This window comes from Symphalangus syndactylus, chromosome 3, assembly GCF_028878055.3.
Source record: "Symphalangus syndactylus isolate Jambi chromosome 3, NHGRI_mSymSyn1-v2.1_pri, whole genome shotgun sequence".
NCBI classification, from domain to species: Eukaryota; Metazoa; Chordata; class Mammalia; order Primates; family Hylobatidae; genus Symphalangus; species Symphalangus syndactylus.
In genome coordinates, this window is record NC_072425.2 from 95,659,119 (window position 1) to 95,685,979 (window position 26,861).

General features: G+C 35.6%; 1 protein-coding gene across 13 annotated transcripts in view; it reads left to right on the forward strand.

The window, feature by feature from the left end:
- The window catches only part of DGKB (diacylglycerol kinase beta), a 799,436-nt gene extending 776,246 nt beyond the window's left edge, over positions 1-23,190 (forward strand). For all 13 annotated transcript variants that reach the window (XM_055272542.2, XM_055272541.1, XM_055272544.1 and 10 more), the window contains one exon: positions 19,020-23,190. In XM_055272542.2, the coding sequence (XP_055128517.1) occupies positions 19,020-19,127 (108 nt within the window). In that variant the 3' untranslated portion in view covers positions 19,128-23,190. The remainder of the gene's footprint in view (positions 1-19,019) is intronic.
- The last annotated feature ends 3,671 nt before the right edge of the window (positions 23,191-26,861 follow it).

Below are 26,861 nucleotides of genomic sequence, written 5' to 3' on the forward strand. Positions count from 1 at the left end.
TCTTAGAGCATGGTTATAATACTTCTTAAGTCTTTTTTTGTTAATTCCAACAATTGTATCATCTCAGGGTTTGCATCATTGGCTATATTTCCCCTTGTGTGTTTTTGAGATTTTTCTGTGATTCATATCTTGAGAAACTTTTTATTATATTCTGAACATTTTTAATATTGTGTTATGAGACTCTAGGTATTTTCAATTCTCACAGGAAATGTTAATTTACTGTTGTTGCTGTTATTATTTTAGCAGGTAGTTGACTCTGTTAGGTTCAGGTTACAAAAGCTGATCTATCTTCTGTGAGTTGTGGTTCCAATATGTTTGGTTTCCAGAGTGTTTGCAATGTTATTCAGATGTAACTTACTTGTAAAAGATCCATATGCCTATCTGAAAACTTGGTGATGATATACCCCCAAATGCAGTTCTCAAAGTCATCAGTATGTTTGTTAAGGTCAAGTCTATGCATACACAGCTCAGGGATAAACTCAGGTAATCAAATGCAACTTCATAGGATAGCTTTCTCAAGCCACCTCCTCTCCATGATCTCTCTGATTATATATATATATATATTTTTTTTTTACTCCCAGGGCTCTCATATTGTTTCTCTGACTAAGAATCCAAGGTTTTTGTTTCCTTGCTTTGTCATATATTTCTTGAAGTAGCATCTGCCTCCAGGGCTCTGTGATAAAGGAATAGAGAGAGAAAAAAGGAGTAGGAATCCCCCATGCTTTGGGAACATAGTTTCTCTAGTCAGAGAAAAGATGTCTCCTCCATTGGAGTTTTAATTACCTTCCACTGCCACTGAATTGCCAGAGGACTGGGATGGAAATGATTAACAGAATTTTTTTTTTTTTTTTTTTTTTTGAGATAGAGTCTCATTCTGTTACCCAGGCTGGAGTGCAGTGGCATGAAGTTGGCTCACTGCAACCTCCGCCTCCCGCATTCAGGTGATTCTCATGCCTCAGCCTCCCTAGTAGCTGGGACTACAGGCATGCACCACTATGCTCAGCTAATTTTTTGTATTTCTAGTACAGATGGGTTTTCACCGTGTTAGCCAGGATGGTCTTAGACTCCTGAGCTCAGGCAATCCGCTTGCCTTGGCCTCCCAAAGTGCTAGGATTACCTGCGCAAACCACCCACCGTGTCTGGCCTGATTAACAGAATATATTTCCCATTCACTCTGATCTGTAGGGCCCTTCTTTCCTATTTTTGTACCAGTAGGACAGGGTTTTTCTTGGCGCTTTCTATCTGTACCTGGTATACAATTCCAGTTTTTGGTCTGCTTTTAAGTCCAGGCCAGGAGATGCAAAAGTAGAGAAAAAAACTGAAAACTAAAAACTCATCACTGGTTTGATGGCACTTCATGTTCTGGTTTTCTTCCCCAATTTGCCTTTTATTATTTTCTTTTCAGCAACTTCAGATATCTGCTGCATGTGTTCTGCCCAGGGTTTATAGTTGCATTCAGTGGGAAAGATAGAGTGAAGAGTGCTTATTCCTTCTTAACTGAAATTGGAACCCACACCCCCACCCCATTAGATTTTCTTGTTTATGACTATTTTGAGATCTGGCTAAATTCTCTCCATCAGATTGGCATATTATTAGCTAGAACTACTTACGTGCTGACTTGGAGATTTCATAGATTATTCCCCATTTCATATTCCTTACAAAAATGCTAAATAAGTCTAATAAATGCCCTAAACCTTGAATCTTAAAACATACCCAATTTGAGAAAACATCACTGATATTTTTTCTACTCTTGTGCCCCACATTTAAGCAGTTTGAGACAGCATTTACCATGTTGAGAGAAAATAATTGACAAAAAAAGCTTAGTTGTTTTTACCCACTTATAAGATTAAGGTTTTAGGTATTTCTATAGGCAAGTAATGATGTGGATGACCACATGAGATTTTCTTTTTTAAATTACATTGTAGGCAAACACATTTTAGGACTATCCCAAGTAAATTATCTGTTAGTATGAGAGACTTTTAGACTACACGGATGAGGTTAGGTGAATGTCCAAGGTCATGAAGCAAACAGTTATACAAGCGGGACTGTTCCTACATTTTCTTATTCCTGAAATTGTCATCAGTTCGTTAAGCTTGTTTGCCTAAGGATAAAAGGTTCAGAAAGGAAGAAATACCATGCTTCTGAGGCTTTCTGAAATGTGCCGTGATGAATAAAGGAGCACGGGTGTAAAACAGACAGTAGTCCAATGAGACTCCTTTATATTTTGGCTTTCTTTAGCAGCTCCACACTTAGCAAACACAGCCTAGGGCATCTAAGTGAAGAAGCAACATAAACCATTGTAAGAAGAGATTGTTTTAATGGTCCTTTCAAAGGCCTATTCAAAGTTGAATATCATGAAAATCCTTTCTATTTCAAATACCATTTAAATAAGCACTTCACATAATATATATTGGAAAATATAATGGAATCTGTTGATCACTTTTTTCCCAGAGTCTATGTGCTTCTATCTTAATTTTTAGTTCAAGAAACAATAGGTATTTTTTAATTTCACTTGGGGATAGAACTATGTTTCTTGACTAGAAGATACTAAAGCCTAAATATAAACAGTACATGAGAAAAGATTTATAGCAGGAATAGGGCAAATTTGAGAAATTAAAAAATAGCTAGAATTCGCAGTTTTTTGTGATAGGTGGATCTCCTTTTACCTCCTACGTAAATTAACTAATCACAGAACAAAGGACTGGAAACAAATTAGTAAGTTATACAACTTTACCACTCTTTTATTACAGAATCTCAGCCATTTTATTAAAACTTCTGTTTACCAGATTTGTATTTAAAACCCATTCTAGGTTCTACTATTTTAAAAGTTATTTTGAGAAAGTTGGCATCTGCAACTGAAATAGTCAACTTTGCTAGCACTTTAACAGAAATTCAATGTAGTCTGAGGTTAAAAATATTTTTCACTCCTTGAAAATAATGTTTTCTGGGATATCTGTAAGGAAGGAAGGGAAAAACTGCTTAGGAAGATTACTATCCAAAGGGGTAGAAAATAGAAATGAGGGCTGGAATCCACGTTCCTGTCTTTGCTTTTTCAGTGACTTCTGGACTTTGGAGAGTTATGTAATATTTTTCTTGGAATTATTTTCCTAGTCCTAAAACCTGCTACCTACAAGTCACAAAGAAATATTGAATGGTTGTTGAAAATTACCATGTATCACATTTAGTGATATTAAGAAAGCATTAATTAATTTCTGGTATATATTAAGTATCGTTATATTTAATAATACATCTGAATTTTCTTCTTTTTCATAATTTAGACTGAATTCCCTGTAATCTCCAATTATACCCCCCCAAAAAGTTAAACCCATGTTAGTCTACAGTGGGACAATATTTGACATCTTTGAAATTCGACCAAAGTGTTACAGAAAATGTAGCAACATCATTATTGTTTCCTCATTATCATTTACAGTTAAACTGATATTAAAGGACATTGTTTTATCATAATATTTAACTTTCATAATTACATAAAAAGAAAATTATGTTAAAACTCATCTAGAATAGATGCACTGAAAATAGTGCTCTGAAATAGTGCAATGAAGGTTATCCACATAGGTACATAACTCTCAAATCTCCCAAGACCCTTGCATTAAATTGTTAAACTTTAAATATCATTAAATAATTCTTAATGTACCAGTTTCATTATCTGGATAGTAGCCTTGTTTTGAAAGTGTGAAAAGAATATTATTTTCTAGTCAAAATTTGCACAGCAATTGTAACTGAACACTCGCTGACTTGGTAGATACACCATTTTTAAAGAATCTTAAGTTGCTCTAATGGCTTATTTTACCAGGGTGGGAGACAAAATCAATAGAAGAACATGTGTATTTTTAGTGATAAAAGAAAAAGAGTAACCCACATGTAAACAGTAAGAAAATGCTTTAACAGGTAGGTGTAGATATTTAGTATTTTCCTGATGTGCCTAGAAATTGCATTTTGCCTAATATTTAAATACTATAGCTATCTGTTAAAGAAATAAATACTAGTTTGTTTTTTTGTTGTTGTTGTGGTGAGGTTTTTTTGTTTTGTTTTGTTTTGAGATGGAGTTTCTCTCTTGTTGCCCAGGCTGGTGTGCAATGGCATGATCTCGGCTCACTGCAACCTCTGCCTCCTAGGTTCAAGCGATTCTCCTGCCTCAGCCTCTTGGGTAGCTGAGATTACAGGCGCCTGCCACCACACCCACCTAATCTTTGTATTTTTAGTAAAGACAGGGCTTCACCATATTGGTCAGGCTGGTCTCAAATTCCTGACCTCAGCTGATTTGCCTGCCTCGGCCTCCCACAAAGTGCTGGGATTACAGGCGTGAGTCACTGCGCCTGGCCAGTTTGTTATTTAATAAGCCTAAATGTTGATATTTTGAAGAGATAGAAAATTAATAGTCTTCTGCCCCCTTGAAACATACTGGCATGAGCAGACTGCTGTTCTTGTGAGTATATGTTTTAAGGTGTGAGTGGTAGTGAGACTCCAAAAGCAATTAAATAAAACATAAACTAAAAGCACCTTTTTATCTAAATCTTCATTAGTAAAGGCTTTTGCATAAATTTACATTTTTAAACATTTATTTTTCCAAAGACTGGCACATTAGTGTTTAGTTGGACATTATTTTGTGCATTCCTCTGTTACTTATGCATTAATTAGTTTTGTTTACCTGTGCATAATTTTTCCTAATTTCATCACAGTTGTTGTTTTTTGTAATTGACAACACAATTTACTGCATGTATGCTTTCTGGCCCTCAAACAACAATGTTAAGGTGTAAAGCACCAATCTTTTCATTTCAGATTGGTTAAAAAAAAGGATTGATTGTGACTAATTTCCAATTAATTTGCAGTAGTTACAGGGGAACAAAACCATTGCACCTACTAATTAAAATTTAAAATATTCCAAGGTGTCATCTTTAGGTGTCTCTGGAATATATAATTTCCATTTTGGTTCATTGCTGGATCTGTAACACCCGTGAGCTTGACAGCTCTATTAATTTAAAGGCTCAGTAATACCTATTAGTACAAAACATGAAAAAAATACCATTAATCATTTATTTTAATTTTGCAGCTCTGTCATTTTCTCAGTATGTTTAAAAATTATGATGACACCATAATGTGCACAAATCGACCTGGATAAAGGGGAAATGGATCACACTACTTTGGAAAGATACTGAAGTACATTATTAGAGCTTAATTAATGCCAAGCTGATTAGATATGATTGCTTTTTGTATAAAAATATTTTAAAGATTTTTTTCTTGTCATAGCATATTTTAAATGTTATCCATCCCAAATGTTATGTTTACAATTAAACTTACGTTTTTGTCATTCTTCACTTTAATGCATTCAATTTAAATATTGTTCAATGAATGTAAGTTTTTCTTTTATTCTTTACTTTGAAACCTGAATTAATCTAGTCATTAGTTTCCAATTCAAAAAATTAATTTCATTTTGGCTAGCAGATAGTAATATCTCTCATAATCATATTCTCATGTAGGAACTCCAAACCTATGTTGGACACAATATCTAAAAACATGAAAGGTTAAAAATTAAATGAGAAATATGCCAGATATGTAATACCTTATGTATTTATATTGATGTGACCCAAGCCTGTAAATACGATAAAAATGATAAAACTGTATGTACTTATCAGAATTTTGTCATTAGTTTGCAAGAAGACCAATATTCACATCCAGTTTGAAATTGAATATCTTCCTCTGGAATGTGCAAAATTGGAAATAATCTCCCAGTTGATGGTTATCATCAGAATAATAATGCACAGATTTGATTGCTTTCAGCAGTTAGAAATCTTTCTGCTGGTGGATACAGACTATAGACTCACAAGGTCTGGGCCTGACTATCCTCTCACATTTGCCTTCTGACCTTGCCTTTTCTAACTATTAATTTTCTCTGATCTCTGATTTTGTGTATTAAAATTAGAAAACAAGGCTACTATATTCTAAGCTATTCATTAAAGGGCAATAATCTTTTTGTATTGTTGAAAATTTTAAAGAGTGAGCCTGCTTATCACTAATACAGAACTAGTCCAGTGTTTCACAGGGATCTTCCTGGGATAGAATACTAATTTTAAATAAAAATTTGAACTTAAAGTGCTTAATAAAAATGAACTGACTAGAATATCATAGTTTATTATTTTTATTTCCTTGAATATTCAGAAGACAGTTGCACATATTTCTTTGGAGGAGACTTAAAGACTTTTTCTTTTAATTATACTTTAAGTTCCAGGATACATGTGCAGAATGTACAGGTTTGTTACATAGGTATACATGTGTCATGGTGGTTTGCTACACCCATCAACTCGTCATCTACCTTAGGTATTTCTCCTAATGCTATCCCTCCCCTTGCCCCCCACCCCCCAGCAGGCCCTGGTGTGTGATGTTCCACTCCCTGTGTCTATATGTTCTCATTGTTCGATTCCCAGTTATGAGTGAGAACATGTGCTGTTTGATTTTCTGTTCCTGTGTTAGTTTGCTGATAATGATAGTTTCCAGCTTCATCCATGTCCCTGCAAAGACATGAACTCATCCTTTTTTATGGCTACATAGTATTACATGGTGTATATGTGCCACATTTTCTTTATCCAGTCTATCATTGATGGGCATGTGTGTTGGTTCCAAGTCTTTGCTATTGTGAATAGTGCTGCAATAAACATACATGTACATCTGTCTTTATAGTAGAATGATTTATAATTCTTTGGGTATATACACCCAGTAATGGGATTGCTGGGTCAAATGGTATTTCTGGTTCTAGATCCTTGAGGAATCACCACACTGTCTTCCACAATGGTTGAACTAATTTACACTCCCACCAGCAGTGTAAAAGTGTTCCTATTTCTCCACATCCTCTCCAGCATCTGTCGTTTCCTGACTTTTAATGATCACCTTTCCAACTGGCGTGAGATGTTATCTCATTGTAGTTTTTGATTTGCATTTCTCTAATGACCAGTGATGATAAGCTTTTTTTCATATGTGTGTTGGCTGCATAAATGTCTTGAGAAGTGTCTGTTCATATCCTTTGCCCACTTTTTGATGGGGTTTTTTTTCTTGTAGATTTAAGTTCCTTGTTCCATTGGTCTATATATCTGTTTTGGTACCAGTACCATGCTGTTTTGGTTATTGTAGCCTTGTAGTATTGTGTGAAGTCAGGTAGCGTGATGCCTCCAGCTTTGTTCTTTTTGCTTAGGATTGTCTTGGCTATACGGGCTTTTTGGATCCATATGAAATTTACAGTAGTTTTTTCTAATTCTGTGAAGAAAGTCAATGGTAGCTTGATGGGACTAGCATTGAATCTATAAATTACTTTAGGCAGTATGGCCATTTTCATATTGATTCTTCCTATCCATGAGCATGGAATGTTTTTCTATTTGTGTCCTCTCTTATTTCCTTGAGCAGTTGAGCAGTGGTTTGTAGTTCTCCTTGAAGAAGCCCTTCATATCCCTTGTAAGTTGTATTCCTAGATATTTTATTCTCTTTGTAGCAATTGTGAATAGGAGTTGGCTCTCTGTTTGTCTATTATTGGTGTATAGGAATGCTTGTGATTCTTGCACATTGATTTTTTATCCTGAGACTTTGCTGAAGTTGTTTATCAGCTTAAGGAGTTTTCGGGCTGAGATAATGGGGTTTTCTAAATATACAATCATGTCATCTGCAAACAGAGACAATTTGACTTCCTCTCTTCCTATCTGAATACCTTTTATTTCTTTCTCTTGCCTGATTCTCCTGGCCAGAACTTCCAATACTATGTTGAATAGGAGTGGTGAGAGAGGATATCTTTGACTTGTGCCAGTTTTCAAAGGAAATGCTTCCAGTTTTTGCCCATTCAGTATATTGGCTGTGGGTTTGTCATAAATAGCTCTTATTATTTTGAAAAACTCAAAGACTTTTAATATATTATATCATATCATTCTCATGACAAATCTGTGAGGTGAACAAAATGGCTATTATTAAACATGATTTTTAAATCCATAAATATAATTTACAACTCTTTTATCCAAGCCAGGTCAAGAATATCAGTGATTGGCCAGGCGCAGTGGCTCCTGCGTGTAACTCCAGCACTCTGAGAGGCCGAGGCAGGTAGATCACACAAGATCAGGAGTTCAAGAACAGCCTGGCCAACATGTGAAACCCCATCTCTACTAAAAATACAAAAAATTAGCTGGGTGTGGTGGTGGGTGCCTATTAATTCCAGCTACTCAGGAGGCTAAGGCAGAAGAATCACTGGAACCCAGGAGACGGAGGTTGCAATGAGCCAAGATGGCGCCACTGCACTCCATCCTGGGTGGCAAGAGCAAGACTCCATCTCAAAAAAAAAAAATGAGTATCAGTGATTCATTTATTCTTTTAACAAACATTTATTGCATTCCATCTCTATGAAGCTGCTGACATTTTGTCCTAGTGTTACAATGGAGAGAAAACAATACGAAGTGAACCAAAAAAAGACATGATCTCTGAACTCAGTGCAGGTACACATAACTCAAATAGTCCCACAAATATAAAATTTCAATAATGATATAAGGTCTGTGAAGGAAAGCTCATGATCCTCTGAACTGTGATACTACGGTACTGTAGTAGTATTGTACTGTGACAGGGTATAATAGAGGTGTTTGATCTCATTGTAGGAGGTCCAGGAAAGCTTTCAAAGAAACTCAAAATTGACCTGAAAACTCAAAGAGGAGGAGGATGTAACTAGGCCCCAAAGAGAGGGAAGAGTGTCTTATGCAGAGAAAACAGCACAGTGTGGGAAGGAACATGGTGTGTACAGGGTTCAGAAGGAAGACATGAAAGAAGAGAGGCAGTGTGGGGTGAGGCATACGGTCCTCCAGTGGGAGCAGAGCGGCAGGACCTGGGAGCCCTCTGGAGAAATGTTTAGCTTTAATTTAAGGGTAACGTGGAAGTAAAGAGAGGTTTCAACAGGAAAGTGATGTGAGTAGATGTGCACGGTGACAAGATGATTCTAGGTGAGGAATTAATTGGCGGGAGAGGCAATGACCATTTAGAAGAATTATATAATTGTTCAGGCCTTAGAACATGGTAGTAAAAAGGAAAAAAATTTCAAGATATACAAAAAATATTTGAGGGATGAAAATGATTAGATTCAATAATAGATGATTGGTTATAGGAGGTAAGGAAAAGAAGGTGTCAAGGATGATCTGGATTTCTGGATTATTTTGAACAACTGAATGAATGATGAAACCATACCTTGAACCAGGAGGACCTGGAAAAACAATCAGTTTCCTCTCTAGTCCAGTACTATTTCAACTGAATTATTCTCCCTATTCAATACCTTAAGCACATTGTTAGAAATATCAATTATCGGCCGGGCGCGGTGGCTCACGCTTGTAATCCCAGCACTTTGGGAGGCCGAGGCGGGCGGATCACGAGGTCAGGAGATCGAGACCACGGTGAAACCCCGTCTCTTCTAAAAAAATACAAAAAAATTAGCCGGGCGTGGTGGCGGGCGCCTGTAGTCCCAGCTACTCGGAGAGGCTGAGGCAGGAGAATGGCGTGAACCCAGGAGGCGGAGCTTGCAGTGAGCCGAGATCATGCCACTGCACTCCAGGCTGGGTGACAGAGCAAGACTCCGTCTCAAAAAAAAAAAGAAATATCAATTATCATAACACCAAGCGATGGCAATTTTTTATGGATAAGTTATCAAAATTGAACATCTGTATCCAATTGTATTACCATGATGTAGTTTAACGTTGAGGAGAAAGTCTTTCAGATCAGTGTTATGATGCTCCAAATAGCCAAGGTTATGGCAGAGTCTAGAAATTGGGCCATTAAAGAAGTTTCTTCTTCTAATAAGACAGTGTGAGCTTATTGGACTCCCTTGGTTAAACAAACAAAAAAACAAAAATAATTATGCTCTCTGATGGTTAGTAAATGCCCCATATTAATTTTTTTCTAATCTTTCTTTTGGGTAAAATTGGTGTCTGGCATGTGGCAGGATTGCTGCCAGGTGCCACAGGGAGAAGGCAGATGGCCATAATATGCCATTTCCCAATGCCACCCAAGGAACACAGAAAGCTGTGTTGTCTCAGATAGAAGAGGGGTTAGCAAAATGTGTTTCCACGGGCCTAAATATAGTAACACTAAAAATAATAACATTTATTAAGCATGTATATGACATGCATAGCCTTATTTGGTATTTGTAGTGGTCTTTCAAAGTAGATGCTGTTGTTATATTACCTTAGCAAACAGAGACTGAAGGTCAAAACTGAGATTCTTTGGTCAGGGTTTTATAGCTGCCAGTGACTAATCTGGGAAATAAATCCTTGCCTCATGTCCTGGGTCTATGTCCTTAACACCATTACTACATGAAAAAGGCCATATAGAAAATTTTAGTTGAAATATTACTCAGTAAGAAAAGTCAAGTCACAAGCTGTAAATATTCTCTAGTTAGGAAAAGAAGTGTTTTTGTATTGTTTTGTTATGTTTTTGACTTCTATTTTCCATGTGACCAAAGATTTGGAGATACTGTGAGAAAAGATAAACAGTTACTGCTTTAAAATTGTGAGGATCATTTCTCTGTAGAGACATGGAAATAATAAAAATGCTTTTAAAATGTCTTTGACCTTCCTTGGCAACTAACTTAGAGCCACAAAAATATTTTGGAATGAAGAATACAATTTATATGTTAAAAGAGATTTCAAATCCAGGTATGAATATTTCCCATGCAATGTGGCCAAACAGTCCATCACTTTCAGGAATTTTCCATACATATTTAAACTTCCTGTGAATTTCATTGGCAAGTAAACCTCCCAACCCTATTTTTTAAGGATTTTAAGTTTTCACAATGATTTCTCTGAATTTGATGTTAGATCAAAGACTTTAACATTAAACTTGGAAATTATCATTCCAGAAAATAATGGCTAGAATCATAAAAAAAAAACTGGCAAAAGGATTTTAGAAAATTGTTATGTTTCATTGCTTTGCTTTTTTGGCAGTTATGGACCTGAAAAATTTAGCATGTACTTTATTCCCGCTGTCATATGGCTCAGCTACACACATGAATTCAAAATGGTTTCCATTATTAGAAGGAGACAATCTTATTCCAGAATCAAGCTAAGTAACTTATAATGTTCCAGATAATTGCTAAATTAAGCTCTACTCACAGATATTTTATGGCATTTATTTTGCTCTGAAAACCCCATTCATTTTTAAGGTAGCTGAATAAATTCAGTGATAATAAACTCTTAAAGAGATGAAGCAGGGAGAAAATTTTTGGCTAGATACAGGGTGAATATTTAACAGGAAAAATGCTACCTGCTGAGGTATGTTTGAAGAACCATAATATTATTAAGCCCACTCTGGTGCAAAGCAATGAGAATTAATTAAAAAGAGAATGCATTTAAGCCAAATTTGATCAGTTGGTATATTATCAAAATTGAGGAATGTTAGTATACATTCTAATTCAGAATTTTCACAGAGCGATTTCTGAATGGTGGCACTTAGTATAATAAAGATACGCCAAAGAAAATTGTTTCCACTTTTATCCATCTTTTAGCTATTGACCCAATAAATCATGATTTTAAATTAAAATTATTTCTATCACCTTATGCCTCATAATTCTAAATTTAATTTTCAGTGTTTGACTTAATTATATCAAGGGTCAGCAAATTATGGCCTGTGAGCCAAATCTGACCAGCTGCCTCTTTTTGTGTAGCCAAAGAGTTAAGAATAGTTTTCATATTTTTAAATGGCTGAAAAAATTCAGAGAGGAGTAATATTTCCTAATGTGAAAATTATATGGAATTAAAATTATAGTTTTTAGACATAGAGTTTATTGGAACATGGCAACATTAATTTATTTATATATTGCCCAAAACTGCCTTTGCTGTATAAGGGCAGTGTTGAGTAGTTCAGAGACCACAAAGCCTAAATCATTTATTATCTAATCCTTTACAGAACATGTTTGCCAACCCCTGAAGCAATATGAATGACTACTTAAATATCATTCAATAGATCACTCTCTAATATAATAATTCTATATTTAGAATTAAGTTAAATAATTTAACAGCTTATATGATGGACATATAGACCATTGTACCAAACCGAGGCATGCCTCACCTTATTTCATCTAGTTTGAAGGTTTCACCCTAATTAATGGAAGACTGCCTAATTAATAGGCACTCTGAGGACTGATTGGAAATGTTTATATGATAGCACTTCTTTCAGTTTTTCTCCTACCTCTCTGTTTGTATTCTCCTGCTGCACTCTTAAATGGCAGCATTCCCCAGTTACAAAGTCTAACATCTGCTCTTTATATTTGCCCCACTGGTCTTCAGTAATTTCTTCTCAATTGCTGACATTGTTATAAGATGATCAAACCCAAATCTATCTCAAGACCTGTTCTCCCTTCTGAACACCACATCCACGGACCCAAAAGATACTGAGCATCTCCTTCAGAATGTCACCCTCAACAGTGGGTTCACCAACTTCCTGGTTTTTACCCCTACCAAAAATGCTTCTCTTTCTATAAAAAGCATCACTACACACATTACGAAGAGCAAAAGCATGGAAATTGCAGTAAAATCTTCCTCTTTTTCCAGTGCCGCACACATCCACTTACCTATCATATCCTGTACTTCTGCCTCCTCAATATCTCTTAAATCTACCTCCACTCTGTTCCCATTGGCACTGCCCTGACTAAAGTCTATTTCACTTCTTTTCTGGATTACTACATTAACCTTCCATTTGATCTCCATGCCTCTGGTATGGCACCAGCCCCTAATCTCTGCTGTCAGAGTGATGTGACTAAAACTCAGTTTTAATTCTGCCACTGTCCTTCCGCCATGATCTAAATGGCATATTTTCTTAATCTTATTGTACCCTGAGAATATCCCTAGCTCAAAGCATATTACAATCTACCATCACATATCTTCTATCATCATTATACTACAAGCACCTCAGTTAGGTTTAAAATATATATATATATATATATATATATATTTAACTTGCAGTCCTCCACACTAAAATAAAGTAGGCTGGTACCTAGTACATTAACAATAAAGGTAATTAAAGTTGAGTAAGTTAGGACATTTGTTTTCATGTGTTTTGGGGGTGTAGAAAAGGGGACTTTCATTCATTCATTTATTCAGTTGGTCAGTCAGTCAACAGATTCTTATTGGTCTTGCCACTTAAGAAGAGAAGTAAAATGACAAATAGGCTAGGGCTTCTGAAATTTAAAAGCACAGAGGAATCACTTGGCATTCTTGTTAGAAAGCAGAATCTGAATCAGAAGATCTGGTGATGGGACCGGGGAGTCTGCATTTCTAACAATGATGTCAGTGTTCCTAGCCTGTGGACCACATTTGGAGAACTAAAACACTAGAGTGCAGGAGAATCACCTGCAGAGGGATTTTTGAAAAGTATTTAGAAGTTGGTACCAAAACAGTATATGCACATGTAACAAAAAAAAGCAGAATGTATAGACTTGCAAGAAAAATAGCCATCCCGTGTCCTTTTTTCTGTGTCAACAGATCTTCTCATCAGATGCTACCAATTTCTTCTGATTATTTACTCCATATCTGGAAATATGCTTTGTTGTTTTTTTTTATGGATTAGTTTTAGGTATACTCTACTTAGTGCTATAGAAAGGTGGTTTCTAACACTCTTGCATTACTGTATTTACCTCTATTACTAATAGTTAACATTTACTGAGTGCTTATTTTTGTACCAGGTAACAGTCTAAGCATTTCGTGTACATTGATTCATTTAGTCCTTACAAGAAACCAATGAGACACTATATGAAAAGCTCTACAGTATTGATGAGAGAAATGAATCGTAGTAACTTGCTCAAAGTCCCTAGATAGGAAATGGTGGGCCCAGGCAGCCACTAAGCTGTTCTGCTTCTGAGAAGTATATAATAATTTTATTTAAATCAATAAAAAATATATAATCATTGAGACTATAAAAATATTGTCAACTGCAGAACCAAGTACTGACCCACAATCACATTTTCTTTCCTGTAAAGCTTTAGAATTTCTTTCTTCTCTCTGCAAAGTGATCCTTATAATAGTTCTCATTTTTCTTAAAAAAAAAAAAAAAAAAAAAAGACAAAACTCTACCATATCAATTTATCTATCATCCACACTCCTTTTGTTTATATGCCAGAAGCCCTTCCCCCTTTAGGTTTCTGTCTAGCTGTCTTGCAAATCTGTCATCCTGAATCTGAGTTGAATCCTTTGTTTTTTGACTCGTCTTCTTAGCTCACTCATTTACTTTGCTAGAGAACACCCCAAATATGTTATAAAGGGTATGTAAGAGGCAAATTCTCTAGATACTTTTGTGACTGAAAATGTCTTCATTCTACCCTTGCAGTTAATCAATACATTGACTAAGTATAGAGTTCTCAGATAAAATTAACTTTTCCTCTGGGGTTTGAAGGTGTTTCTTCATTGTCTTCTAGCACTAATGTTTTTGAAAAGCCTGATGCCATGCTGATTTTTATTTTTCTGTAAGTGACCTATTTTTTTTTCTCTCTGAGGACATTTAGAATCTTCTTTTTATCCCTTCACTTTGAAATTTTACAATAATGTGTGATTTAAGCTAGGCAGGACAGGGATAGAAATTTGATTGGCAAAAAAAGAGAGGGAATGCTCTCTAGGGCAATAACTAGCACAAAGGTGCAGAGGTGGGAATTACCAAGGAGGGCCTAGGAGATTTGAGAGTCAACTATCAAACCCAGCTCTTGCATTTACCCACTTGAGTGATGTTATGCAGGTAGCAGAACCCTTTTAAGTCTCTTTGTCCTTCAGTGTAAAATAAGGATGTTGATAGCTACCTCCCAGAGTTGTTAGGAGGCCAAAATTAGATATTATAAAAGTAAAATTATTTTTAAAATAATTTCAATAGCAGGTACAAGAATTCCTGAAAGAAAATAGATCCACCTCTGTTCTAAACTTATCAGAATGCTTCAATAAATGCTTATGGAAAGGATGTTGAGCAGTTGTTCAGATAACAAAAGAAAGAGAAATGCTACTTTTCATAATAAAGGGTTTGGAAATATTTGATGCTGGAAGACAGGGAAGCAAGAAAGAAATCACCAATGAGCTGAACCAAATACTGTCTGGAAAACTACTCAGGGAAGACCCATCTCTCTTCCCTCTGATTTTAGTTGGGCTGAAGAAAGTCTTTGAAGAGAACACAAATATCTGGGGAATAAACATTATTTGCTATGTGCTGTGAGCTATAAATACCCTCTTCTATCCCTTTTATGAAATTCTACTTCAGTTTTGCACTCTTCTCTAATAATATTTTTTATGGGAGTGGACTTTGAGGGCAACTCAAAGAGGTGGGTGAAATAGGTGGCAACTGAATAACATGTGTAAAACACTTAGCAAAAAGCTTAGCACACAGTAAGAGCCAGATCAATATTATTTTTATTTGGGCTGTTATTCTTAACATTACAACTGTGAGGTGGAACTATCACAACTATCAAACTATGCAGCCTTACAAATGTAATAGAAATAAGAAGATGAAGACTATGCTTTGTAATCTTTGATTCTGTTACTGGTTTCTATATGTGCATCCTTATTTCATATTGAATAATTATAAAAGTGAAACTGAACCCACATTTTTCACATTTATAGTTTTGGAAGTGGCCAGTCTTAATTTAAAACAGGAAGACAGAAGTAGAAATAGTCATGGGCAGCGGAAGAACGTTTCTCTGCCACTGTTGCTTTTCTAGAAGGGTACATGATAAGGAGAAGGAAGAGTTTTATAGGAGGACACCATTCTGTATCTGATAGAATTTGCCTTCCATGTTGTAAGCAATGCTCTTCTACCTTCATGGAACCATTCCAGTTTCTAGGAGCCCCATCACCACTGTTTATGAGTGCCCAGTATCCTCTTTCAAATAATAATGTCAGAGTCTCTTAGAAACTAAACAACCAAAATCGTGTTGCAAAATGCCTTGTTCACAGCCAGTGCCCCCAAAATATTTGATGTATCAAGGAATAACTGAGAAGTAATTACCTGACTCTTAATAGATTAAGGAGGCACTCAAAGGCCATTTGGTTCATGTCCTCAGATTGCTGAAACTTAATATATTCTAAAGTCTTTGAGGATAAAATTTTACTCATTGTTATTTCTCTAGTGGATAGAAAATTAAGAATAATAAAAAAAGGAATGTTCAATGTATACAAAACAGGCATCAGAGTCATAATTACAGGCCCTGTTAACCCCCCCATAACCAGGATTTTCCCACATGAGCAACCTGAGTCTGAGGGTTCACTTGAGTGTCTGCAGCTTCCTAGAGCCTACACCTGGAATTTCTGTAACTGTGACACCGACAATCCATGTGGCTTGGAATTATTGTCATAGAATTTTGCTTCTGCCCAGATATACCAAGACATGTAAATATCCAATGAAATAAGGCAAGTGAAGAGTCAGGATTCATAATAGGCATTTATTGAATGCTAGTTTCCTCCATGTGGTCTCCCCTAACAAAGAAGAAAATACAACCAATTGGTTCTCGTTTCCACAAACAACAGACAAAAAGGATGTGGATTTCATTTTTTGCAGAAATAAAGTTAAAGAAACAGTTGTGTACTTTGACTATAGAAATGATTAAACAAGAAGACAGGTTACATCTAATTTTTAAAATAGTACTGGCCGTTGTTCTGATTAGTGACTGAAAACTAGAACTTGTGTTTTAATTAGTCACATAGATTAAAGGTCCCATTGTGCCAAGAGCACTGAATGAGATACTGTGCTATTTTTTCAAAGGCATAAAATCATGTAATTTCTTTTTTTAAAAAAAAAGTTTTTAATATAAGAATAGTCATAATCAAACAAAATTTATATGACCCCCCCCCAAAAAAAAAACACAGAGAAGAAGCTAAGTCTTATAGATAATAATTATGTGACATTTTGGCTATGCTTTGTCATAAATTGATACTAACATATATATATATATATATATAAATGGCTAGGAAGATATATTTCTTTCATAGTCTTAACAACTATTTGGAAATAATGATCTAATTTCCCAAAATGCCCTAATATTATTATACTCTGTAAAGCATTTAGTCCAGAAATCATGAACCAGAAATCTCAACCTTCTTACTTTAGCTCTTAATGTTCTATTTGAATCTAAGGTCATCATGTAAGTAATATGTGATAACTGCTTTTCCAGTACTCATTTAAAAATGACATTTGTGCATAAAATGATTCATTTTCATTTTCAATGTTAAAAAATAGTGTCTTTCTGCTTAGCCTCCCATTTCAGCTTCTGTAACACTATTCAATGTGCTTGTTCAATTTATCTTTCCTGCTAGACTATAATTTCGTGGGGGCAGAGCTTGTATATTGTCTATTTATTCAAAGTTCCTGATACAGTGTCTGAAGCATAGTATGGGGCTGAACAAATTTTGTGAAATGAATAAATGATGAATGATGCAGTATTAGATCCTGTCTACAGCTAGAATTTCGGAGGAGTTTAAAACTCAATGACATAAGGTACAGTATAATCTAATGCTGACTTACTGAGAGAAAATCTGGTATAGATCATTTTCAGTCTACATAGTTAAGTGCATTCTGGTGTCTTAACTATCTAACTATCAATTCCCTAGTTCACAAGATAACAAAAATAAGATGAAGTCAGATATCCATAGAGTTTGAGGCTGGGTTAGCCTTAGTGGCCTTTTACAGGTGCAATTTATTTTTGCAGGAAAGAGAACACTGAATCCCTCCAGAATAGCCTGATTCCAGCAGACTTAAATAAAGTTGTTCATTCTTTCAAGGTTTTTCACATACTTCTGTCTTTCTAGACTGTGAAGTAAATTTCCATTTCCCAAAAGCCCCATTGCAGATTTTAATGATCCTGTCCACGTGATATACATTTTTTGTTTCATTGCTATTAGTGAATGACAAGTGAAGGATATTCATTTTAACTTGAAAATGTCAGGTATGCACTTTAAGAGATATATTTTTTGCAGCTTTTAATGAGGTGGTGTTTCTTTTTGAAAGAAATACTCATCTCTGATGCGAATGCTGTGCAGGTGACAACTGATATTTAATAAGCGATGGTTCTTGTATTAGTCGCAGTTCGCTAAAGAAAATGTCTCAGATTGCTTTTGAAAAACTCTTAGCGTCACTAGCCCAAAGGCAAGATGTGACCTTTTTATTACATAATGAGAATCATTTATTATCTTACAATGTATCTTAAAGTCACAGACAAAATGCCACTTTGATAATTGCTTTCAATTAGCTTTGAGCATAGCATATATTCATAAAATGTCTTCTCTAATTTAGAGTTGAATTAGAGAAAATTGCAGACATAATCTACTTTAAGGTTGTCTCATTTAAGGTGATTCGTAGTTTTATATCAAAGAAATCAAAACGAGTAGCTTTAGAACAGTCTCTCAAAGTGTTTTAAGCAGGCTTTTCAATATTTGATTCTATTATATTACCAATTAATTAACAAATTAGAAAGCTAGTTCATCATTTCTGACCTTTTATGCATGTTAACTTTTAACTTTCATTTCTAATGACTGTTTTGAAATTAAGCCTGCAGTTCATGTTGAAAGAGAGAAACAATCTGATTAGCAAGATAAATAAGGCTTGCCTTGATACCAAGTACATCTTGATATTGGGCTATAACTAGGACTCTGGAAACTACAGTGGTGCATTCTTTCCTGACTTCAATAAATAATACGTAACTAATGGTCAAGAAATAATACTGAATAATCATGTAACCTAAGCAAGCAGTTCTGGAATATTACTACAAGTGAGGTTAGAGGTAACATACTATTTAAAATACGACTTCAGATAATTTTTAAAATTATTATCCTGAGTATTGGGATATTATTTAAGTACATATCCCTATCTCCCTTAAAAACATTTTTGAAATAATAGAAACTCTGAAATTACATTTTACACTTGTGGTGTTTCAGTCACTCATGAAATATTATTAACCTTAACAGAGAGTTTCACAAATTGGTATTGTATCTGGAGATTACTCTACTCTCTCTCTCTTTCTCTCTCTTTTTTTCTAGATAAAAATTACACACAAGAACCAAGCCCCAATGCTGATGGGCCCTCCTCCAAAAACCGGTTTATTCTGCTCCCTGGTCAAAAGGACAAGAAACCGAAGCAAGGAATAATCCTGTATTGTTTCATTCTTAGAAATTGAATTAGCATAATTGGGCCATGGAACACATATGCTGGAAATCTTTCTTTGAACCATTTCAAGTCTCCTGCTCATGCAAAATCATGGAAGTGGTTTAACAGTTTTTGTTACTAAGCTAATGTAAAATTCAGCTATTAGAAAAGTTATTGTCTCAGTTTTTATAGGCATCTTTGCATGAAGAAAGCAGAAGTTTACCCGAAGTGATACTGCATATTTTTGTTGCATGCATTCCCATAGATTTTTAAATCTCCCACCCATCTCTTCCTCAATTTCCATTTACTAACCTGTGAGAAAAACCTGTGTAACATGAAAGAGGAAATACCATGGGAAACGTAATTCTCAGTGTGATTCCAATTATTACGAAGCACTAATCAGTAACGCTACAATGATCATAATTGCAGATTGCTATACGTTTCCCTTTTAGAATCAGTGTATCAATGACCTATGACTTGAGGAGAAACTTTTAATTCAAAGATTTTATTAAATAGTTGACTACAATACCTTGCTATATATACATAGTTTTTCATCAACATCTTAACTCTTCTGAGCGGAAACAAAAATATCAGGTATAAGGTTTTCCCTTGCTGAAAAATAGAACACGGTTTTTATTTGGTTTAGTTTTCTGTTTAATTCCAGAAATAAATAAGTGAAAACACGTTACTTGACAGTCAAGTGTGGTAATATGGCAAGCCTTGTTCCTTTCTGCATGAGAATCTAGGAGAGAATTCATAACCACACCAATAACGAAATAGATGTTTTAAACTATGTGCCTAATCAATGTGTTTCCCACCAAAGATTCAGAAAAAGATGCTTGAGAGAAATGGGTTAATGCATAATTAATTAAGCATTGTGGAGCAAATTTATGGTTCCTGTGATTAATTTTGTGATAACTAAAATGCTGGAGAGTGAGTTACCCATTAATTATGATTAAAATTCTCACCTTTCACAGACAATAAGCCAGACAACACAATCAAAGCTCAATAGATGATTTCTTGGTTTTTTTAGTCATTTATAAATATAGGTGTAATTTTTCATGGATCAGTTAAGTACACTTGAAGGAAGTAAATTATTCTATCAGTTTCTTTCTAGTATAAATGGGCACCTGTAATAATACTGAGCTCTTGGAAGTGAATCATGCATGCAATTAGCTCCCTCCTCCTCACCTACTCCACTCCCATCTTTATGACATTTCAAATGTTTATTTGGAAACAACAGCCTAGATCACTGTTGAAGGTGTTCATGGCATAGTTGGAGTCTCTGATTGTTTAAAGAAATCATGGAACAGTACTTTTCTTTTAGTGTTTCATTAAGCCTATGATGTAAAATGAAATGCTTCTGAGCAGCCTTGTAATATTGTTCATTCATATTGACCTGCATCTCATCATTGCATGTTTTATGTTTTCAAACATGCCATAAGGAAAACGAGTGCTTGAACTGCATGATTTATTAGTTTCTCTCCACTCTGCATTAAAGTGCTAATGATTTATCAGTTCTATTTTGTTATTGATTCATTCATCTTTGAATAACAAATAGCATTTAGTGATTCTGTTGAACACAGTCCTGTGCATGGATTTATGGATTTCAAGTGAAATTGCTATAATTTTAGTTCTTTGGTTTGAAAACTCAACTGAATGCCGTTATATCAAATAGCTGCTCTCAAGCAATATGCTATAATGGAAGATTACGTACAAAGTGTATTCTTTTAGTGTTCCTGGAACACTGGACCGTAAATATCAATCAACAATAAGCTTAATTACTTTAAAAATAAAAGCTTTTGAATGAAATTAAGACATAATTTAGCATTCCCAGGAAAATTATGATTACAATTGCAAATTTAGTACAGCAATCGCTTGCCCTGGTATAATAAAAAATAAAAAAGTTGTTTGGCAGAACAGTAATCTAGACCAAAAGAAATCTCAAAACAGTAACAAGTACATTACTGACATAATGTTACATAACACACACATTGATTTTTTTGTATCTATGGTTACAGGTAATAAATATTTTCACATGAATTGACAAAATTTTCTACAATGGGCAGGCAGGCTTTGTGTCAAAAACGTATTTTGAAGCCACAAATTATTTTATGTTCGCTACAACATGCAATTACGTCTTGGCTACCTTTTATAGTATATAGTTTGAAGGCAGCAACAGTTTGTGAATCATTCTTAACAATCTGTGCAGTAGAAAGCTGTTGGATAGACAGTGGGATGAGACAAATTAAACAACCTGCTTGTAAGATTTCAATAATTGAAATAATGGGACGCAGCTTCACTTCAATGTAGCTGTATAACTACAATTAGTGCTAATAGTGGTTACATTTTCAGTCAGATGGATTCTTTGGTACCAATAATAAATGTTCAAATATGAATCCAATTTGACTTTTCTCAACTCATTTTCTAAATACACTGATGTACTTGCCCCTTCAAGTATACTGCCCCTGGGGTTTGGAAAGTAGTTTTTAAAAACGTAACTTGATGGGTTTGAAATCAGAGAAGATATTCTCATCAGTTTTATGACAGCTTCATATGAAAAATATATAGTTTAAGGAAAATTCTATAGTATATTAAAATATTGAATGATGAATGTTAGCTTTACAAGATGGAAACTTCTATGTGTGCAGATAAATTTTCAGCTATTGAGTCGCCCTCTTTTAATATAGGAAACAAAGTTTTAAGTGGATGAAACTCTTAAATGTAAATTAATGCTGGACTTAACAGCAGTCAGAAACAAAGAGGGAAAACAGACACGCACTCTGCTAAACATTGCTAGGCACTGAGTTGATGAGATTCCAGAGAGAGATTTCGGAGTAAACCTTGATATCCACACTTCTAAGAAATAGGAAGGGAGGTATCTACATAGAAACAGAAAGTTTAAAAGACATAAATTTATTTTTTCCACTTCCATGTGTACACCATGTATTTCATGTGAAAATGCTGGTCAATTTATTGTGGTGGAAGGAGATATCTTGTAGGAAGTTTAAAAATTAACATTTTAAAACAGTTTTTATTTTATTTAAAACAGGTTCATGTGATCATAGCCAGAATAAAACAAAAGGCTCAGATGTTTAGCGTAGTCTACTGCAGATGGAAATTTAAATCCACTGAGGGCTAATGAATCACATACGTGTCTCCACATTTTATTTTGTTTTCGTTTTTTAGATGTATGGGAAGTAGTTGCAATTTTTCAGGGAAGAATATGTTTTGAATCTCACACTGTATTCTCCTTGAATCTCACAACTGTATTCTCCTTGAATGAGACAAGATTTTGAGATCATTCTTTTCCTTTTTGTGTCAATGTTAGTTTGTTGTTCATTGGTTATAAAAAGGAAAATGTGGCCAGGCGCAATGGCTCACGCCTGTAATCCCAGCACTTTGGGAGACCGAGGCAGGCAGATCACAAGGTCAGGAGTTCGAGACCAGCCTGGCCAATATGGTGAAACCCCGTCTCTACTAAAAATACAAAAATTAGCCAGGCATGGTGGCGCATGCCTGTAATCCCAGCTACTCGGGAGGCTGAGGCAGAAGAATCGCTTGAAACCGGGAGGCTGCGGTTGCAGTGAGCCGAGATTACACCACTGTACTCCAGCCTGGGTGACAGAGCCAGACTCTGTCTCAAAAAAAAAAAAAAAAAAAGGAAAATGTACTTTTCATGGCACATATAACCCCCAAAGGATTATTCAATACCGAATAATTAATATTGAATCATATTCTCCGTTATTATTCAAATAACTGAATAATATCTCTATTAAAAGATTAAACCCTTGTAACATATATTAAAGCTGTAAACGTTAAGAAAATAAATAAAACCCTGTAAAAGAGCTTTTATTTTGTGAGAGGCAGAAATCACCACTTAAAACTCCCAATTAAATTCTGCTGTATTTAAATAAAGTTTGAGTAAACTCACATTTGAGAGACTCTGTATAACCTTATTGTGTTTAAAAACATGGAACTCATTTAATTATAGTACCTTAATTATTTTCTCAGAAATGATATATACAATATCCTGCTTTTTGAAATAAAAATGTTAACCACTCAGTTCAGTGTCATTTCTTACTGCCATTTTGGACAGATTTTGTCTCTTAAATGAACTCCTCCAGCAGCTCAACAATCCATCTACCCCACTGAATATATCCACTAGGGATATGAGGCCAGACACCTTACCTTTTGTCAGGGAGTAATTAGGGACTGAATTATAGGCAATTAAGAACCAAATTATTCCAATCTGTGGTGCTTTGGGCCCCAAGTTGCTGCTGTGCATATTATTCCAGCAATTTTAGATTCCAAGTAAGCCAACAACCTGAATGATGTAACTGTGGGAACTCAAGTTGAATTTTCTGGATGAAACCAATTTCTTATTTTATTTTGTGTAGCAGACTTCAACAAATATCTCTTGGGCATTGACTAGGTTAAACATATTATGCAAAGGGGCTGCAGCAATTAAAAGATGTTTAAGGAAACAATTTCTTCTCTAAACGCCTTTGAATCTTTTAGAAGAATTAAGTAAACAGATGACCATATTACACAATTGGATAAGGGAAGAATGAAGGTAAGTAAAATATGATATGACATATTCAAAGGAGGAAAAGATGATTTGGTGAATAAATTTGAAAAGGCCTTTAGAGAAAGTAAATCTGCAAGTGACTTTTTGAAAAGCTAAAACTTTACATGAGGAAAGAAGTCGAATTAAGGAAATTCATAATAAGAGAAGGCGAATGGGAGCAGGGAAACAGAAAACAAGTCCTAAATTCTTCACTGACTCATCTCATAAAAAAGGGAATTTACAGATGAATGATTTGGATAATGCTTATACTTAAAACTATTAGCTCACCAAGGAACAAGAGAAGAAGAAAGTACAAGAAAGAGGCAAGGAAGCAAGTAAGAGAGGGAAGGAGAAAGAATAACACAAACCCCTCAAATTAGAAAATTAATTTTACATTCTGGAAGAGAAAAAAATGAAAAAATAAATAAATAATTCCCAGGTGTTTTGGCTTGAAAACTCTGAAAGCAATATCTGCCCATTCTCCATTTCCAGGGAGTTTGATTAGATTATATTCTGTGAATGTAAGTGACTTCATAAACTCTGAAGCTCATGAAACTAACTAGAGAACACTAATTGTAAAATGTTGATGCTAAGTTTTTTAAAAAAAATTAAGTATTAAAAATACATATAAAATAATATGTTAAAAATGTATAATAGAATATTAAATCTTTCCAACAAATCGCAACTGGTGGCAGAGTCACTAGCAGGTCCAAAAAGCTCTCTCTCTTTTACTCCACATTTGTATCCAAACATTCATCCCTTGAAGTCAGTTGATCTCAGAAAAACATTTCTGTTTAAAATAGTATTGGTAATAATAATCCTTAAATTACCAAGGACTTGATAATATATTGGTTGAAAAATTAGAAACCATGTTTGAGCTGAAAGACTGCCCAGTGTTGGCCAGGCGTAGTGGCTCACGCCTGTAATCCCAGCACTTTGAGGCCGAGGCGGGCGGATCACAAGGTCAGGAGTTCGAGACCAGCCTGGCCAACGTGGTGAAACCCTGTCTCTACAAAAAATACAAAAAATCAGCCAGGTGTAGTGGCACGTACCTATAGTCCCAGCTACTCAAGAGGCTGAGGCACAAGAATCGTTTGAACTTGGGATGCAGAGGTTGCAGTGAGCTGAGATCATACCACTGCACTCCAGCCTGAGTGACAGAGTGAGACTCTGCTCAAAAAAAAAAAAAGATTGCCTAGTGTGTATATTTTTTCTACTGTAGCTGCATTTTTAAGATCTTCCACCTTCAAGTAGCATGTAGTGCTTCTACATCTTTTTTTGCCACTCAACTCAAAAATGATGGGACTTTACAGTCTCACAAAAGTTTCTTTCAACATTTTGTGAAAAGGTCGAAGACCACCCCATGGTGCGTCTCCCAATGCCTTCTCAGCTTCGCAGTTGAGGGCAGCGTACTGACATGTTTCAGCATGAGGGCTCTGGTGCCAGACCTGAGTACAACTCTTGGATCTGCTGCTCACTTGCTGTGTGACCTCGGGCAAGTCATTTATGATCCCTGAGCCTCAGTTTTCTCAACTGTGAAGTTGAAATATGTATTGAAAATTAAATAAATTAATACATCAAATAATTTAGAGCAGTTCTGGCATGTAGACATTAATATGCCAGGCCTGGGTGTGTGGTATAGCAGGACAATAAAAATCCATTGCGCAGAAGATCTTATTCTGTTCTGTAAAAACAGTTGACAAATGGTTGGTGTCTATCTGTTAGAAAGCTAGTAGTCATCTTCAGTTTCAAAATAACTTGTCATTGTATGTTCAGGTTATGTATGTAGCATTAGACTCTCCCTAAACTAATTGCCTCACAAAATTATCTGGACATAGACATATATGTCAGAATAACCTCCTACAATCTCTAAATCTGAGCAAATGTTATTAGACCACGAAGAGAATTCTACAGTTGTACAACTTCATAGCATTTTGAGAATTAAAGTAATATAATGTCATCATGAGACACATCACCAGAATCCATGGCCACTGTCCAAAGGCATGCCTTTCTTGAAGTCTCCATTAAATTTGTATTCATATTCTTCTCTGTGCTTCTCCCTCCACCCCACACATCATCCTTCAAACCCAAATTAGTTTTATCCAAATTTCATTGTCAACACTCAAAGTCTGCAATGAGTGCGCATCTTAACCTCTGACATTCCTGAGACTCACCTCTCTTTGGAAAACACCAGGACCTATAATAGTTGATTGGTGCTCAGGCCTGTCAGATCTCAGAAGCCCCACATCATTGGTATTGCTTTTGCCAGTCTTTCCTCCCACTAACCCACCCAGCAGGGATCCAGAAAGCTCCCCTTGTTCCTGCTATACCACATACCCAGGCCTGGAAGGCCCTGTCTATAGCCCATTACACCTCCATGGCTCCCACACACTGGTGTCGTTCTTATTTGCCCCTGGTCAGACACCAGCAAGGGCATCAGTAGGCTTCACCCTGCCAGCCAGCATTTCTCCATAGCTGCCCTCTCAAGGGCTCTGGTAGAAACTGCAGAATCCATGGATTTCATGGACTTTAGACTGTGCAAAAACAGAGGAGAGGCTGGAAAAGTAGGAGGGCGGGCAGTAAGGAGAGGCCACTGTGGCATAAGCAGGGCCATTGAGCTACAAAAAGGAGGCTGCAGTGGATAGAGAAGGCCAGTGGAGCACTATGGAATCAGGGGTGGCCCCTCATAGGTATCCTATATTGCGCTATCCTGACAAATTACCCCTCCACTTCAGTGGACAAGTTTGTTGAAACCCACCAAAACCTCACTCATCACAGGCATTGACAATGTTAATTTTAGTAATAAAAGTAGACGCCGATGTTTATATAGTGCCTGCTTTGTTCCAGGCATGATTCTACACATAAATGAACTCACTGGAGTTCTATAATTATCAACACCATTTGCATTTCACACATTAGAAAATTGAGGTCCACAGACATCACTTAGAACTTCTAGTTAATCTCACAGAAGTAAAAAGTAGAACAGAGGATACTAGATATGCTCAGAAGGGAGCGATAGGGGGAGAGATTTGTTAAAGGATACAAAATTACAGCTAGATAAAGGGAATAAGTTCCAGTGTTCTATACCACTGTAGGATGACTACAGCTAAGAATGATATATTATGTACATTCAGATAGCTCGACAGAGGATATTAAATATTTCCTA